The sequence below is a fragment of the Cokeromyces recurvatus genome (genome assembly GCF_025118155.1).
Source record: "Cokeromyces recurvatus strain NRRL 2243 chromosome Unknown BX663scaffold_4, whole genome shotgun sequence".
Classification (NCBI taxonomy): Eukaryota; Fungi; Mucoromycota; class Mucoromycetes; order Mucorales; family Mucoraceae; genus Cokeromyces; species Cokeromyces recurvatus.
The window spans coordinates 1130516-1147204 of NW_026251390.1; the positions used below are offsets into that span (position 1 = coordinate 1130516).

Below are 16689 nucleotides of genomic sequence, written 5' to 3' on the forward strand. Positions count from 1 at the left end.
TTTCCTAATTTATGCTTTTTTTTTTTTTTTTTTTTTTTTTTTTTTTTTGACTGTGTTATGGAATTTGTATTAATATAGTTAAGCATTCATCTTTTAAATACTCAATATCAAGTCCAGTCATTATCTATGTTAATACAAGTAGTATTTTTCTTTTATATTAATTGTTGGTAATTTTGATTTTATATAATTTTTCCATTTTAGTATTCATTTAACAGAAATATGAGAGCCAAAATAACTCAATTTCAATTACACCAAAATAGGAAAGTAACTGGTAATGTAGCAGTCAGTTAACCTAATAAAATTCCGTATTTTGAATTACTTCATTGCTTTCTCAAGGTAAAAAAAAAGGAAAACAGAGAGAAAAGCATGTGCAAACAAAATCAATGAAAAATTTCTCAGGAGCATATATTTCGATCAAAATTTGCTACTATGTATTTCTCTTTTTTACTTGGCTTTATTAACATAATTACTTGATTTGATTACAATAATATGCTTTACATTCGTATTGTTATAACTCAATTGTATGTAAACATGATATGTAAGTTTTGTTTTTTATATTATTGAACAACTAGAAATGCTTTATATTATCTATTTTCACAAGTACAAGCTTTTTTTTTTTTTTTTTTTTTTTTTTTTTTTTTTTTTTTTTTTAAGGAAAAAAAAAAAAGAATATATTAGACGCGTTGTTACACTTTGTAGCTTCTATATCAATATTACCTCTTTATCAAATTTATGAACAAGAAGAATATATAAATAGAGATCTATTTTATAGTTGTTGTTGTTTTTTTTTATCATTATCAAACAAAATTAAAATGCGTGCTTTCTCTATCTTTGCTGTTGCTCTTGCTGCCTCCGGTAAGTTGAATATGATTATTTAAAAGATAAATCTAATTTGTATTTTATTTATTACATCTAGTTAATGCTGCTACTCTTAGCAAGCGTGATATCTCTAGTGGTGTTCAAGCCTGTATTAATGGTTTCAATGACGCTCTTCCTCAACTTGGTACCGTTACTTCTAAGGTAAAAAAAAAAAAAAAATTGGTTTAAAAGGGAATATTATTTATGTTCAACTAATAAATATGTGCGTAATGTAGGTAAACAGCTTTACTAGAGCTGCTGGTTATCCTGGTGCTATTGCTGTTCATTCAGAAGAACAAAAGCTTGAGGCCCTTTTGAAGTCTACTACAACTGCCTGTTGTGCTGTTACTACTACTGTCTCTAACGAAGAAGCAGATGCTGTTATTAGTGTCATTGACACTGTTGTCCCTCAAATTGAAGCCGCTTTAGCTGCTATTACTGTCAAAAAGCCCGAATTCGATGCCGTCTTATTGGCTACTAATATTGTTAAGGGAGATATTAAAAATTTGGACTCTCAAGTTACCACTTTGGATAATTGTTTAGTAGCTGTCACTCCTGATAGTTATTTGGACGTAGCAAATGGTTATGTTACTCGAGTTAGAACTGCATTTGATACTGCTGAAGACGCTTATGGTATTTAAATAGATTCATTTCTTTACCGTCTCCCCCCTTTTTTTTTGACATAAAATCTATGTAAAACATTCCCTTTTACTTCTGAAATAAATAAAACAATAAATAAATAATATACATATATGTGTGTATGGTTTACATATTTATTTAATTATCTTGTATCATTTTTTTTTATTACATATCTATTTTAATTTGCTTATTGGCATGTAAATTACCCTTCTATATAGCTGAAGAAAATAGGTTGGGCCACAAAAAAAAAAAAAAAAAAAAAAAAAAAAAAAATTGGCCCATTTCAAAAAAAAATTAAGACATCAATTTTGAAAATGGGACAACTAATATAAAATAGGACATTTAAGACAGTACAGTTAGCACAACACTAAAGGGCGATTTTTTAAATAAAAGGGCTGTTACAATTTTCTCAAAAGGCAGTTTTCGATCCTCAGTAGATATTTTTTACAGTTTTTTGTGACATTTTATTAGATAGGATTGCCTTTTAAGCAATCTTTAAATATGTTTACCGAATGTTGTACAAATGCTCGAAGATGTTCTGGAGGAACATTATTGCAAGCCTCAGTTATTCTTGTTGATAAGTCCTCTTTGGTTTGAAATTGACTACGTTTGACCTTATTTTTAACTATGGACCAAAATTGCTCAATAGAATAGGATTAAGCTCAGGGGAATAAGGAGGGAGATAAATACACTTATATCCTCTCTCTGTCACCATAGTATCAATCTCATTAGATGTATGGATTGGCGCATTATCAATAACTATATAATATCCTTTCATTTCCGGAATGCAATCCATTTAATGCATTGTTTTCTGAATAAAATTCATATAATGGCCAGTGACAGTTCCCTTGGAGACAGACTTCTTTGGTTTTGATAGTGCTTTTCTTTTGCGATTACCAGAATCGATTTTTAGCCTTTTGAATGTGTGTTCCTGAGGATTTCGAAGCTCCATTGACACGACATACTTCACCGAGATTGTACCCAAAACTGTGTATGATACTGCTCTGATGGTAGGAGTGATTACAATAGCTGGTGTGCCCTTAATAGACCGTCCTCCTGGAGGTCTCATATTGATATCGAAGGCTGATTCATCGACAAAAACACAGTTTTCAAGGTAATCCATATCTGTTTTGCTCCACTTCTCAACCCCACGCTATGTGGTTTGTAATTTCGGTTGAATCGTTTCTGGGAGCTGGATGACGAGTGATTTTTTTTTTTGAATGAAAGGTTGCATTTTGTTTTGAGGAAACTTCTCACACTTGATTCTTTCAGTGTGAATGATTTGAATTTTTCAGTAAGTGAACAAACTGCATCCACAACCCTGGCTTAAGGATTACTGTCATAAAAATTTAAAAGGTGAATCTTATGCTTCTCATCAAGCTGGCCTGCTGATTTATTGATTTTATTGGTTTGTTTTTTTCGAAGATATTCCAATCTTTATCCTCTTTCAGTCTCCTAGCCCATTTCTGTGCAGTTCTTTCAACAACACCGCCTGCTAATCTACCAAATCTGGCAGCATTGAACTACCTAATCCTATTGTAATAGACAAAAAGCAGTTTCTGATCATTGGTGTAGTTGTTATAACTCCTACCCCTATTGATCTTTACGTTAGTGGCAATCTCCTCCATCTCAGCATCTAAGGCTTCCATCTCAGTGTCCTTCTGCTCTGTATTTTGCTTCTCGCAGTAAAGTCAAAGACGAGTTAACGTTTTTAGATGGAAGGGGTTAATCTCTTCTTCGTATTCCATCGTATCGCGCCCATTTTCATCATAAATATTTCCCTGGCCATCTTCATAAAAAAAAAAAGTATGAACTCATTTAACAAAAGTAAAGAGAATTTTAAAAACTGCCCTTTAGTGTTGCGCTAACTGTACAATAATAGTGGTCTGTACAATGTGACTAAAACTTGCGACTTATCAAATATCCCCATCACTATAAATACGAACTACAGGAAAGAAAATTCAAATAAACAAACCTGCTTTTTTCACACTATGGTTCATTACAATGTGGAGTTCTTTTGTAATCTGATCACTGTATTGCTGCAACTAATTACGTATACTTTATTGATCCATTGATATGAAGCATGTACAATGCTAGACCATCATTAATGGATAAACGACGTGACTTTTAGAAACCGTCACATCATACACGTCATATTGAAAATTTTGGTGTGAAAACATTTTCAACTGTTTCTCATCTGTTATTTATGTTCCATTTACTACTGATGTATTGAATATAATTCAAGAGATTAAATCAATACTCTTTGTCATAAAACTAGTTATTTTACATTCTGTCCAAATCTTTGTGATTTATTTATTTTTGAATTATTTAGGTTCTAGCTTAATGGTAATCTTTTTTGCAAAATTCAGTGATTTGCAAACGCATCGCTCAAACGGACTTGACAGCGTGGCCATTTGGCTGCAATGTGACACTCCAGCCCTCACATACTCAAGGACTTATTTGAAAGGTATGAGACCCGCTGGTCCGTAACAATCCCAGGAGCTTGATGGCTATCCTTGCTGTGACACCCCCACTCTCTACTGTGCGGTGCTATTTTGTGCTGCCTCTGGATGCATCGTGGGCAAATGGGATTGTGAGATGCTGATAAAGAACGGACTTGACAGCGTGGCCATTTGGCTGCAATGTGACACCCCAGCCCTCGCATACTCAAGGACTTATTTGAAAGGTATGAGACCCGCTGGTCCGTAGCAATTTCCAGGAGCTTGACGGCTATCCTTGCTGTGACACCCCCACTCTCTACTGTGCGGTGCTATTTTGTGTTGCCTTTGGATGCATCGTGGGCAAATGGAATTGTTGTCTCTTTATCATCACTGACTCACATTTCGTAACTTTCAAGAAGAAGTAATGTATAACTTGTATATGTTTTCCTATCCGAAAATAACTAACTGACTTTTTTTTTCACTGAGCATAATTGAATGGTAAACTCTGGGAGTAGATTTCTGTAGAAGAACGCATGAACGGCAATTTATAAATCTTTTATTCTTACAACTGAACCCACAGATGGATGTGATCTAGAATGACAGTAAAATTTAATGTAAATGTTTATTCGCAGGCACTTTGATAAATTTATACAGACTGAAATTGACATGTACGGGCGCTAAATGATGATACAGCCAATCAGCATAAAATAAAGCATAAGTTTGATCTGTTAGTACAATACCAAGGCAAACTAATATTAGGAATCATATACCAAATCCAAAGGATATTTGCCGATTGTCAAATACACACTCACGTCCATTATTAGTCATCAATTCATATCACAATAGTCTGTTTTGAAAACTATATAAAGACCAACACAATATTAGATATTTAAAGAAAAAAAGCTTGTTGGAATAAAGCCCAATTTAAATAGACTTTCCCTTTGGTTTATATATATATATATATATATATATATTTCTGCATAAAATCATCCTCAGTGTTATAGAACAAGCTCTGGATATAAGCATAATAGATGAACTACATAATAAAGGATAAATTATAAGCCTGAATATGAAATAAAACTCTGTATAGAACATCTTGTAAATAATATAAAACTTATTGACATCCAATCGTCTAGATGTATCAATTTTAAGACATCGTATCATTTCTAAAATATTTATTTTTATAACCTCGACAAAGGATTCAGGTCGTCTTTGATCCAATAAAATAAAACTATAAAAAATATCAGGAACATACACTCAGATCAAACAATAGATAATCCATAGAAATTAGTCTCTTGAATCAACAAGACGTATATATCTGAATACTAACACTGTTTCATGACTCATGTTCTTTGACGGTTATTTTTATTTTTTTGATTCAGGATTCATTAATATAAATACAAGCAGTTGTTTAGACACAAAATAATCGAAGAACCTTTAATCCTTATTTTTTTATTTTACTATTCTTTATTGAATAAAACACAGTTTCAAACTATACTTCCTTTTGTTCCTTTTTTCTTTTCTTTTTCTTTCTCTTTTTTTTTTTTTTTTTTTTTTTTTTTTTTTTTTTGTTTTTTTTTTATTTCTCTTTGATACGTTCCATCACACTCAGAATGATTCTAAATATTGGAAAATCAATTAGAAAAAAGACTGTTCGACATTTGATATCTTAAATATTGTTTAATTTTAGTATTCACATAGAAGTAATAAAGGAGAAAATATAGAATGATGCATAAAAATTTCATAAACATATTGGACACAAAAATAACATATTGGCCACAGAAGTAGGAAGACGTAAGTGTGAGCTTATTTTTTTTTTCAGGATATATAGGCAAAAAAGCCAAGGGTGTTGGCCATACATGGCCCTTGTATTCTTCCCAAATCTGGCTTTTGTTACTGTCTTCGGGCTTCAACAAAGAATTGATTATTTTCCCCTACAAAATAGAGTGACACCAGTTAATATTAGTAAAACGATAGAATGTTAATATATCATACCTTGAATGTTTGCATGAATTCCATAGACGTGTCCATGTGAGAGTACGTCTCGAAAGTCGTCGGCAAGGGAAACGGTGGTTGTTCTTGATAGATATACACACCTTTTGTCAAATCAAGGGTCATCTGAATAAGTACGACAGAAAGACCTTTCGAAAAAAGGAAGAAACATAGATATTTAGTTTTAAGGAAGTTTACAACAAACATCGTCTAATCTTACCCTGAACCAAAATTCCAAATGTCACTGCTTCATAGTGAGCTTTGGCATATTTTAATCAGATATGGAGCTGCCTTTTCATCATCTCCAATACGCGAATTCTATCTTCATTTAGACGCTCTTGAGACACACCAGGCTTCTTAACTTCTCCACAAGCAACTTCAATTACTTGACCATGCTGTCTGGCATGAATCAAAATATCGGGACGTAATTTGTTCTCGTCCACAACTTCTTGTTGTTTGTACACCCATGAAATAGAGTCGAACTCCATCTGCACATCATCATGAGAAGAGAAGAACGGCGACAAAAAGGTTGAAACGGATATAGCTATTAAATTTAGCTCAGAGCCTTTGCTCTTGATACGATCCGTACCATGAAGAAGGTATGTTGAGCTAAATATATTGTTTAATGATAACTCCACGAAGTTCGAACTTGGTTCAGGCTGATTATAGAATCTTTTGGCCAGAATAGCCCGTTTAAACTCTCTAATGTTTTGATAGACACTGTTTGGTAAGTCTACCATAGTATAGGCCTGTTCTTCATCAGATTCAAATATCACAGACAATCTTAAACGATTGACTACGTCTAATGGGTGCATTGAGTTATTTCGGGCCGATGATTGGGCATCAGCAACCAATGCCGCAAGTTGGCTGTCTGCGATTTTTATTGGCAAACTAGGAATGTCACTGCTATCAAGCTCAGGCATTCCCATTTTACATATGTAGCCACAGGGAGCGTCATCAGCCTCAGATACAACATATGAAGACTCGGACAAGATAATGGTAGGATTCTATATTCAGAACAAGAAATAAATCAGTAAATGCACGTGTTTGCTTAACAGTATTATCTTTTGTTACATACATCGCTATCAACGCTGATTATATCGGAGCTGATAAAACCCTCACGGATTACCTGCTTGCGTTGTCTCTTGTTGGATTCGCAGATTTCAACGGACTCTTGAATGCCCTCCATCTGACGTTTCTATTTGTAGTAAAAATTAGAATAGGATACGGCTAATTTAGATTGAACTTACGGGCGACTCATTCGAGCCAGAAACATTGCTTTCCTACATGAATTAATTAGCTCACACATAAACCTTTCATGCTGTATTTTAACTTACTGAGCCAAAAATAAGGGGTTGTGCTCTAGAACTGATGTTGGCATTAATGATAGGCATATCGTCTTGATCGCTTTGGATTGCCGTTAATATTTCTCTCAATTCTTCGTCCTTTTGTAAAATTTAGTGATATCTTTAATATAAAAGAATAAAATCACTATACTTACTGTAAATGTGGTCTTTAATCTCCTCAATTGATTTTTCTTTTGGAGATCAGCCGATTCCATGCAACAAGAGATATCATCGATGTAATGGACTAGAATCTTTTTTAAAGAGCTTAGATGGGCTTTCGAATAATTGGTGTGAGTTTTTAAGATATACTCTTTAAAGTGAAGATTTTCGTTGTTTTGAAAGAAATCGGTACTATTCATTATTATGATAAAATAAAAGAAGCGGATTTGGACTAGTTGTAAAAAAAAAAAACGAAAAAATAAACGTGGATTTGGACCACAGTTGTAAAAAAAAAAGACATACTGGATTTTTCTTCCCTATATGCGGCTTTTAAAATTTTGTTTGCATCTGTGATCCGATTGATTTTGCACTTATTTTTTTTTTATTTTGCACCCAGTTATTTTTTATTTGCACTAGTTTTATTTTTATTTTTGCTCTGATTAAAATACGGTTTTGTACTCTTCCAATACTAAAGAAATGCAAATTCAAAAATATTACAAAGTAAATCTCAAACGCAAATAATAAGTAGAAAAAAATAAAATATTTCAATAAATTATAATGCAAAATAAAGTCAAACTTATATGTTTATTAAAAAAAATTATAAATTTGTCTCTTTATTGAGACAACGCTCAAAGAAAGAGATTGAATGTCGGATCCGTCCCTCGCAGTCAGCAGAAGTCACCTTCTTGGCAGAATCCAAAATCCTTGGTGTAAGCTGGGCCTTCTCACTAAGCTCCTCCCGACGCACATCAAACTTTACCTTCGACCAAAATTCTTCTATTGGGTTCAAGAATGGCGAATAAGGAGGAAGATATAAGCATTTATATCCTCTTCCTTCAATTAGACTTCGAACTAATTTAGACGTATGAATTGGGGCATTATCCATTACGAGATAACGACCCTGTATATTACACTCATCAAGAATATCCATGATACTGCTAATAAACTCCAAGTAGTGCTCTGTTTGAGTTCCGATTCGACCATTGATGCTCTTCGATGATCCGTCTTTAGTTTTTCTTTTCTTCGAAACCACTTCCTCAGGCTTCTTCAAAGTCAGATTCACCACACCCTTCTCACAAATAGCGCCCATCATTGTTAAGGTGATGCCCCATTGAGTTGGAACTTCGACCTTTGCTGGTTTTCCGCGAACAGAGCGGCCAAAATTTCTCTTGATGTGCATATTAAATCCCGCCTCATCAAGGAAAACGCAGTTAGATGAATAATCCAAGTCGTCTAAAGATTGCCATTCTAGTAGACGTTCGCAACGAAGTTCTATTGTATCTTGAGAGCATCTTTTCGCGGGCAGCTTTTCAAGCTTCTTCATAGTCAAACAACACTTCTTCACCAAGTGCTTCTGAAGCCCAGACAAGGTGATAGTCAAGCCTTCAAATTCTTTGCATAAGGCTTCCCTAGCTTGTGCCAATGTATCTGCAGGATTTTTCTCATAAAGTTGTACCAAGAACTTAGAGTGGTCATCAAAAAGTTTCTTGTTTTCTGTTTTCACAGGTTTCTCTTCAATTGCTTGTCCAGAGACATCAGAAGGGGGTTCGTATTCAGCTGCTCTTCGCAGTCTTTCCTGACGGATATAGTTCTGACCAGTTCTAATGACGATACCAGTCTTCTCAGAAGCAGTTTTTGCTGTCATACCACATTCGAATACCAAATGGAATAAATCTAGGACTTGCTTTTCAGTATACTTACGATATGTTCCTCTTTTACTGCGAACAGGAGTGACAGGAGTAGACGGAGCAGCAGAAGGTGTTTCAGCTAAAGGCACCTCTGATTCTTGAGATACTTCGCTTTCAGAAATGATATTTCTGTATTCCATAAAAATCAGAAGTTGCATCGTTGAATTGTTGTTAGGTTCACCAGCTGGATGACTCGTCTCCCATTCCATTACCGTATTTATGGAGAGACTATTATCTACGACACGAATATGTTGTTGCTCCCCAACAATATTATTTATCAACCCGTCCATAGGTGCGAAAGTAAGATCACCTGCTTCATTGTCAAAGTGGGAGAGAAGGGATAAAAAAACAGCATTAGAAGACATGATAAATTTTTGTTTTGTTTTTAAAAAAAATACGAAAAATAAGTGTTGAATAACTTCAAATATTTTTAAATAAAAAAAGATCGAACTTTCACAAGATCCCAAAATCTCAACTTCTCAATCGAAAGGAATTTCTCGAGAGAATTTCTTGAGACCGTCGGAACAAAATAGGAAATGTTATTATGGTAGAATCTTCTTGAATCTTTATTTAATAGCGAATTCAAAGATATATAAAGGAATGAAATTCTAATATTATACTATCAATCTTCTTTTTCGCTCGGTCATTACCAGCTTACTTGTCACATACATTCCTATCAAGTTGCAAGCATTTCCTTCCTAACATTTTCTTTTCCTAAAATTTTAAATGTCCTCTCTTGAAGAACAATTCCACATGATGCAGCAACAAATCGCTGCCCTACAAGAACAACTACAGAATGCTACCACTACCTCGATGCAGTCAGCGGATGACACTGCTATCTTACCTCTACACTCAATGGGTACCTAACCCCATTACGACTGGTCTCCTTCAGAGGGTCTTTCTGAACTTATGAATTTAAATGCTCCATTGAATACCTCACCTTTACTTACTGACTCCGAACGTAAGACGATCATTGAGTCTTACCCTCCCATGGCCCATTTGGATTACAAAGCACCCGCTACTATCCCAACAGCGGAGCGCCTTATGAATAAAGGCCAACGTTACGAAGACAGTTCCATCAAGCAATTCCAATATTCGTTATCTGAAGTTTATCGTCCCCTCGACATTCTTAGCCATGAACTTGTCTCCTCAGAAGCTGGCAATCCAAACTTGGAACGCTATTGTACCATGCTTTAGGATATACGAAAATTGTTGTTACATCTCGGTGCATCAATGACTCAAACCCGTAATAACATTGCTCTTCGTGCGATTGATCTTTCATTCTCTAGGAAGCCTACAAATGAAGTTAATTACACTCTCCCTTTGGATGTATTCCACGACACTCTGATTCAACAGACTGCGGCAAGAAAGGCCACTCGGGAAGCAACCATCAACAAACGCCAGCGTCGTCGCTTCCAAAATGGTAATTCTGGCTCGAACAGCTCTTTCTCAAACGTTTCAAATCAGCAGTTTTTTCGAGCAGGTCCACCCTCGCAGCAGGGTAGTTTTCTCAACAACACCAACAGCAGCAACAACAGCAGCTCTCGTCCCAACAACAGCAAAAGTGGCAACAACAACAACTACAACTACAGGAAGAACACCAACCCATTTCGTCAGTAACCACATCAATACTTACAGCTACAATACTCGACCCAGTAGGATGTTGTCTCAGCAAATACTATTCAAACTGGACAAAATTTCCCATCAACTCATTCGTCGACACCATAATTCAACACGGTTACAAGATTCATTTTCATACTGCTCCACCTACAACAATAAATCCAATATCAATTCACCCTTTATCTCAAGATCAAATACCTCTGATCGATCAGACCATCCAAGAACTCTTATCCAAACAAGCAATAGAACCTGTTTCCCTAGAATCGGCTCAACAAACACCAGGATTTTACAGCTCCATGTTTGTCATTCCCAAGAAAAATGGGGGCATTCGCCCAGTCTTCAATCTCAAGCGCCTCAACCAATACCCTCACGCTCCTCATTTCAAAATGGACGCATTACGAGAAGTATCATTAATGATCCATCCAAACGATTACCTAGTCTCAATTGACTTATCGGACGCATTCCTTCATATAGGTCTCCATCCAGACTCAAGACGGCTTTTACGTTCGAAATGGAAAGGTCAAGTCTACCAGTATCGTACAATCGCTTTTGGTTTAGCCTCAAGTCCCTATGTCTTTACCAAAGTATGCAAGCCCATTTTAGAACACTTACGCTGTCAAGGCATCAGGATCTTCGCTTACTTGGACGACTGGCTCTTGGTAGCAGACAGCAAAGAATTAGCTCTTCAACAATCTTAAAAGGTGGTTACTCTTCTTCAACAACTAGATTGGCTCGTCAACTTCAAGAAGTCGATCTTAACACCCACGCAACAACTAGAACACCTCGGCTTTGTATTGAATACCACAAAGATGACAGCGGCTCTTCCTCTCAAGAAACTTCGCGACATCCGGCGATCGATCAAGCAAGTGTTGGACACGCCCAATCGTCAAACTCCTCGAGTAATACATAGCTTGACTATGCGAATACAGGCAGCTACGTTTGCATTTTTTTCAGCTCGACTGTATACTCGACATCTCCTGTATTACAAGAATCAAACGGTCAAGACGGATGCCGATTGGGACAAACCTCGACCATTAGATCAAGCCAGTCTGGAGGAACTCTCATGGTGGTATCACAACCTCAAGAAATTGAATGGTCGCTCATTCCTACCGTCAACACCGACTCAAACTATTTTTGTGGACGCGAGCGACACGGGTTGGGGCTGCAGTTGGAAACAGCATCGAGCTCATGGTTATTGGACTTCAATGGAGGCGGAGCAATCAATCAATTGGAGAGAGCTCAAAGCGGCCCACCTGGCTCTCAAGACTTTTCCTATTCCGAAGAAATCTACAGTGCTGATCAAGACAGACAACACCACCAGTCTTTCATACATCAACAAACAAGGCGGGACACGTTCTCTCCCATTACTGGAACTGGCAACCGAAGTTTGGAATTGGTGCCTTCACAACAAGATAATGATTCAAGCACAACATATCAGTGGAATACACAACACTATAGCCAATATGGAATCTCGTCGAACATTTTTCAAGAATCAGTGGCAAATTCGCCCATCGATTTTCCACCGGATGAATCAACTGTTGGGCCCGTTCTCGATCGACCTCTTCGCCGACAGGACAACCAAACTGTTACCAAAGTACGTGTCTTGGCTTCCCGATCCGGACGCTATCCATACGGATGTGTTTACCATCCCATGGACGAAGTTTCCGCATCCTTACATCAATCCACCTTGGAACCTCATCACTCGGGTACTCCACAAGATTATACGAGAAAAACTTCCTCGGGCCACTCTAGTTGTGCCATACTGGCCCAGCGCGATTTGGTTTCCTTTAATTCAACGTCTAGCACTAACGGATTCATGGCTCCTGCCCCCACAATCGGTGCAAACGACATCCCCAAGACTCCACACCCACTGTTACCTCGGAGTTGGATGCTCTCCGTGTGGACATTATCAGGAACAAACTAGTGCGTAAACACCTCAATTCACAAGCGGTTGAGGATCTACTAGTAAGGCAGTTGGCAAACAATGGGACTAATCGGGGCTACCGTAAGAGTCAGTTACGTTTTCTGGTCTGGGCTACTATTAACGGGATTTCTTATACGGCTTACACTCCTACGGATCTAGTAAACTTTCTGGCTGACATGCGTCAAGAGCATAATCTACTGGCTTCCACTCTTAAGTCTTTACGTACAGTGGTGACTCATCTCCATGACAACTCTAAAAGTATTAGTGAAAGTGAACTGATTAACTCTTATATAGACCATATGTCAAAGGAAGATCCTCCAGTGTCTATACACCGGCCAACTATCGATGTGTCTCCAGCTTTTGCCTATGCTCGATCTATTGTTTCCAGATCCTCTACTCCGATCCTGTTTTTGCAACAGAAATTGGCTTTTCTCCTGGCAATGGCTGCTTTTCTCCGTCCGTCTGATTTGGTTCGTATCCCCTATGCGTCGTGTACCGTACTAGAAAATGGTCATCTTCAGTTTCAAGTGGTCGCACCGAAAGAACACTCGCAGTAAACGCCGTATTATCAAACCTTTCACGGTTCACCCGCATACTGAGGATTACGAATTATGTCCCGTTCAATGCTTTAAAGCAATCCAAGATCATCCGGCTCTACAAGCTCGTCCAGACAATTCGACTCTCTTTGTCAAGTCCAACAATATAAAAGAATCGTTATCCGCATCGACTGTTTCTAAGTGGTTACATCGTCATTTCATCTCTTTGTGTACAAATGAACCTGGGGTCTCTATTCAATCGTTGGCATCTTCTAGGGCATTAGATCTAGGTATTTCTCGAGACAGCATTGTGGCTCTTGGTAACTGGGCTTCATCAGAAACATTTGTTCGTCATTACCAGCGGAATCAAATGGCGCAAGTTGACTTTACATCGACGATTCTATCCAGTCAAGACGAATTTTTTGATGCTTCTGATTCCTTTCAAGCTCTGGATTAGCATAATAACATTTCCTATTTTGTTCCGACGGTCTCAAGAAATTCTCTCGAGAAATTTCTTTCGACTAAGAATTGCTATTTAGACCTGAAGAACAAAATAGGAAATGTTATTATGCCCACCCTTCAAATTTTTTATTTACTTTATTATATTTAGTCTTTCCCTCCCTTCTTTCTTATTATTTGACCGAGCTCAAATTCGATTGATAGTATAATATTAGAATTTTATTCCTTTATATATCTTTGAATTCGCTATTAAATAAAGATTCAAGAAGATTCTAGCATAATAACATTTCCTATTTTGTTCTTCAGGTATAAATAGCAAAAAACACCCTTTAATGTTGCGCTAACTGTACTGTCTTTAATGTCCTATTTTATATTAGTTGTCCCATTTTCAAAATTGACGTCCCAATTTTTTTTGAAATGGGCCAATTTTTTTTTTTTTTTTTTTTTTTTTTTTTTTTTTTTTGTGGCCCAACCTATTTTCTTCAGCTGTAAAAAAGTGACTATGGAACCTTTCTTTTTTAATCTTATGCAACTCCTTCATTGTCCAATCAAATCATTTTATAAAATCTATTTTTTTTCTCTATTGATAACAAATACAATAAAGAAATAGTGCATAAAAATGACCAATATTGTATGCAAACTACAATAATAAAAGGATAAAGTGCATTTATTTAAAGGAAGATTCTTCTATATTTTTAGTAGTTTCACAGAAAACTATATATTACCTTTTAATATCGTTTTCCTTTCTTTCTTCTTCTTCTTCTTTTATCTCTTATCTTATTATATATCCTTTTCTTTTTTTTTTCCTTTTCTTTCTTTCTTTCTTTTTTTTTTCTCTCTAAGAAAAAACAAATCAATAATTATGGATAGGTTACCGACCGAAATCTTTATAAAAATTACTTCATATCTTTCACTAGATGACAAACTTAATTGCATTCTTGTTTGTTATAAATGGTACGATTTAATCAAGATGGCCCATTTGTATAAATCTCTAGATTTTCGTAAACAGGAAAAACTTCAACAAGCCATCTTATTCTTTCATGACTATAATTACAAACAATCAGTTCAGGATCTTATTATATCTGATTGTTGCAATTCAGTTCATCGACGTGCTAGTCTACCAGCTACATTCCCTAATCTTAAAACACTCAAGTTTATTGCAACTGAGGAGCCTAAAAGTATACCTATTGATCAGGATAGTCAACTTAAAAAAAATGTCCAAATGTGGCAAAGGCTTGAACGAGTGACAGAACGATTACGCTATTATTCAATCACACTCTGTTTATTGCGATCACCACAACCTGTCATTAATCTCCGCTCTATTCATATCATTTATCACAGTGATCAATTCTATGAAGAATCAAGGCATGCAGAGAACTACTACAAGTTTCGATCTCTTTTGAGATACATTAAGAATGCACCCCATTTGGCTGATCTAAGCATCTCCAATACCTTTATTAGTTTAAAGGACCTTGAAGAAATTCATCATAGCTGTCCTGAACTCGAAACTCTTGCCTTAAATCATGTCAATATGTCATTCTCTAATAGACACATCAATATGATCTTAGGCGCTTTTCAAAAGTTTAATCTAAGTGGGGTTCATGTTTGGAAATCAGCTGATAGACTACACTCTTTAACTATCTCTAATACCCCTAGTTGTATAGAAGAGGATATAGTTATTCATAAAACATGGTTGCATTATTTAGGCCAAAAGTATCCAAATCTATCTCATCTTTCTTTATGGATGCCATTACCAGATAACACGACGTCATCAACATTACCTGTAATAGAAGAAGAGCTCATTACTAATTTTTCTTACTGGACTCATCTTAAGAATTTCAACATGAATATATACCCTTTTACATCTAAAATAATTCAAGCGATGAATATGAATGATTTGTATTTAGAGCAACTAACACTATATGGTGATTCAAGTGAACTAGAGAAGCAGCTTTCTTGTCTAAAGTCTTTAAAACGAAAAGAAAATATCAAGGATCTTATATTAGAGTATAGGAGAAAGAAAGTGACAGACACGACGACCTCTTCATCATTTTGGTGTATACATCAAACATCTATACTCATTGAAACTTGTTTATTGAAAGAATTCAAACAATTGTATCATTTGTCAATTACTTCTAAAGAGGGAATTATCTTTTGTAATCTTGATACGTTTACTGCTCTTTTACGGTCCATCCCTGAGCAACTTCAAACTTTGGAAATCGAGGGCTTACTTCTTGAACCGTTATCGACACATCATGATAGTCAAGTAGTATTAGAGCATCCAATTCAACTAAAGCGGTTAAATATTAAAAACTGCTTTATTACTGATAATGATGAACAACAACAGCTAGCAATTCTAAATAACTGGTTAACATATCAATTGCTTCCTAACTGCCCACTTTTAACATCATTTGATTTTGATGAACAGTTTGCAGTAAACAAGTTATTATATGACGGGCATAATCGAAGTATATCTGTTTTAGGACTAAAAGCAGATATATGATAAAGCTTGTATTATATTACCTTTTATATATGTATATATGTGTATACATATTTATATTTATTTGTTCTTCTTTTGTATTCTAAATAACTACAATAAAAAAAAATGTATATTATTTATAAAGTATTACTAAGAATTAAATACATGTATTAGAGTTTAATTATTTTTTACAGACTCTGCAATTCTTTGCTTATATACATGTATGTATATAAAGCGGCTACTTTATCCCAAGATATACAGACAAGCAACAGTTCCTCTTCTATTCTTATTCAGAATACAGCCCAGAGAAATGGACAGCAACACATGATCCATTTTTAATGATGACTACTTATCACTCAACAACGTTATGAATTACTAACTTTTATATGTATCGAACAAGAGGTTGTTCATATCTATAATTATATAAACAACAACAACAAAAAATAAATAAAAAAAATAAGCTTTAACAGTGCTTCTATAATTGAATTTTCGTTTATTCAGTTTTCAATCATAACGCTTTAACAGCAGCTAGATTGTATGTTTTAATT

General features: G+C 35.5%; 4 protein-coding genes across 4 annotated transcripts; 2 read left to right on the forward strand and 2 right to left on the reverse strand.

Annotated features, from left to right (window-relative positions):
* Nucleotides 1-717: 717 nt before the first annotated feature.
* On the forward strand, nucleotides 718-1709 carry BX663DRAFT_558787 (uncharacterized protein). Its single transcript, XM_051531825.1, has 3 exons — nucleotides 718-855; nucleotides 917-1020; nucleotides 1095-1709. Exons 1-3 carry the CDS (start codon nucleotides 813-815, stop codon nucleotides 1497-1499), a joined length of 552 nt encoding a protein of 183 aa, XP_051386241.1. The 5' UTR covers nucleotides 718-812; the 3' UTR covers nucleotides 1500-1709.
* Nucleotides 1710-2293: 584 nt separating this feature from the next.
* Nucleotides 2294-3146, reverse strand: BX663DRAFT_549350 (uncharacterized protein; the record flags this gene model as incomplete). Its single annotated transcript, XM_051531138.1, has 2 exons — nucleotides 2294-2650; nucleotides 3105-3146. The coding sequence occupies 2 exons, from the start codon at nucleotides 3144-3146 to the stop codon at nucleotides 2294-2296; spliced, it is 399 nt and encodes a 132-aa protein (XP_051386242.1).
* Nucleotides 3147-6205: 3059 nt separating this feature from the next.
* BX663DRAFT_529617 (uncharacterized protein) lies at nucleotides 6206-7324 on the reverse strand (the record flags this gene model as incomplete). Its single annotated transcript, XM_051530259.1, has 4 exons — nucleotides 6206-6329; nucleotides 6393-6937; nucleotides 7009-7128; nucleotides 7268-7324. 4 exons carry the CDS (start codon nucleotides 7322-7324, stop codon nucleotides 6206-6208), a joined length of 846 nt encoding a protein of 281 aa, XP_051386243.1.
* A 7134-nt stretch (nucleotides 7325-14458) lies between these two features.
* BX663DRAFT_499419 (uncharacterized protein) lies at nucleotides 14459-16250 on the forward strand. Its single transcript, XM_051526174.1, has one exon. The coding sequence runs from the start codon at nucleotides 14525-14527 to the stop codon at nucleotides 16163-16165; it is 1641 nt and encodes a 546-aa protein (XP_051386244.1). The 5' UTR covers nucleotides 14459-14524; the 3' UTR covers nucleotides 16166-16250.
* The last annotated feature ends 439 nt before the right edge of the window (nucleotides 16251-16689 follow it).

Coding starts and splice junctions, on each gene's coding strand:
- BX663DRAFT_558787 (XM_051531825.1), top strand. CDS start 813: ATGCGTGCTTTCTCTATCTTTGCTGTTGCTCTTGCTGCCTCCG. Junction 856..916: donor TGTTGCTCTTGCTGCCTCCG/GTAAGTTGAATA, acceptor TATTACATCTAG/TTAATGCTGCTACTCTTAGC. Junction 1,021..1,094: donor TTGGTACCGTTACTTCTAAG/GTAAAAAAAAAA, acceptor TGCGTAATGTAG/GTAAACAGCTTTACTAGAGC.
- BX663DRAFT_499419 (XM_051526174.1), top strand. CDS start 14,525: ATGGATAGGTTACCGACCGAAATCTTTATAAAAATTACTTCATATCTT.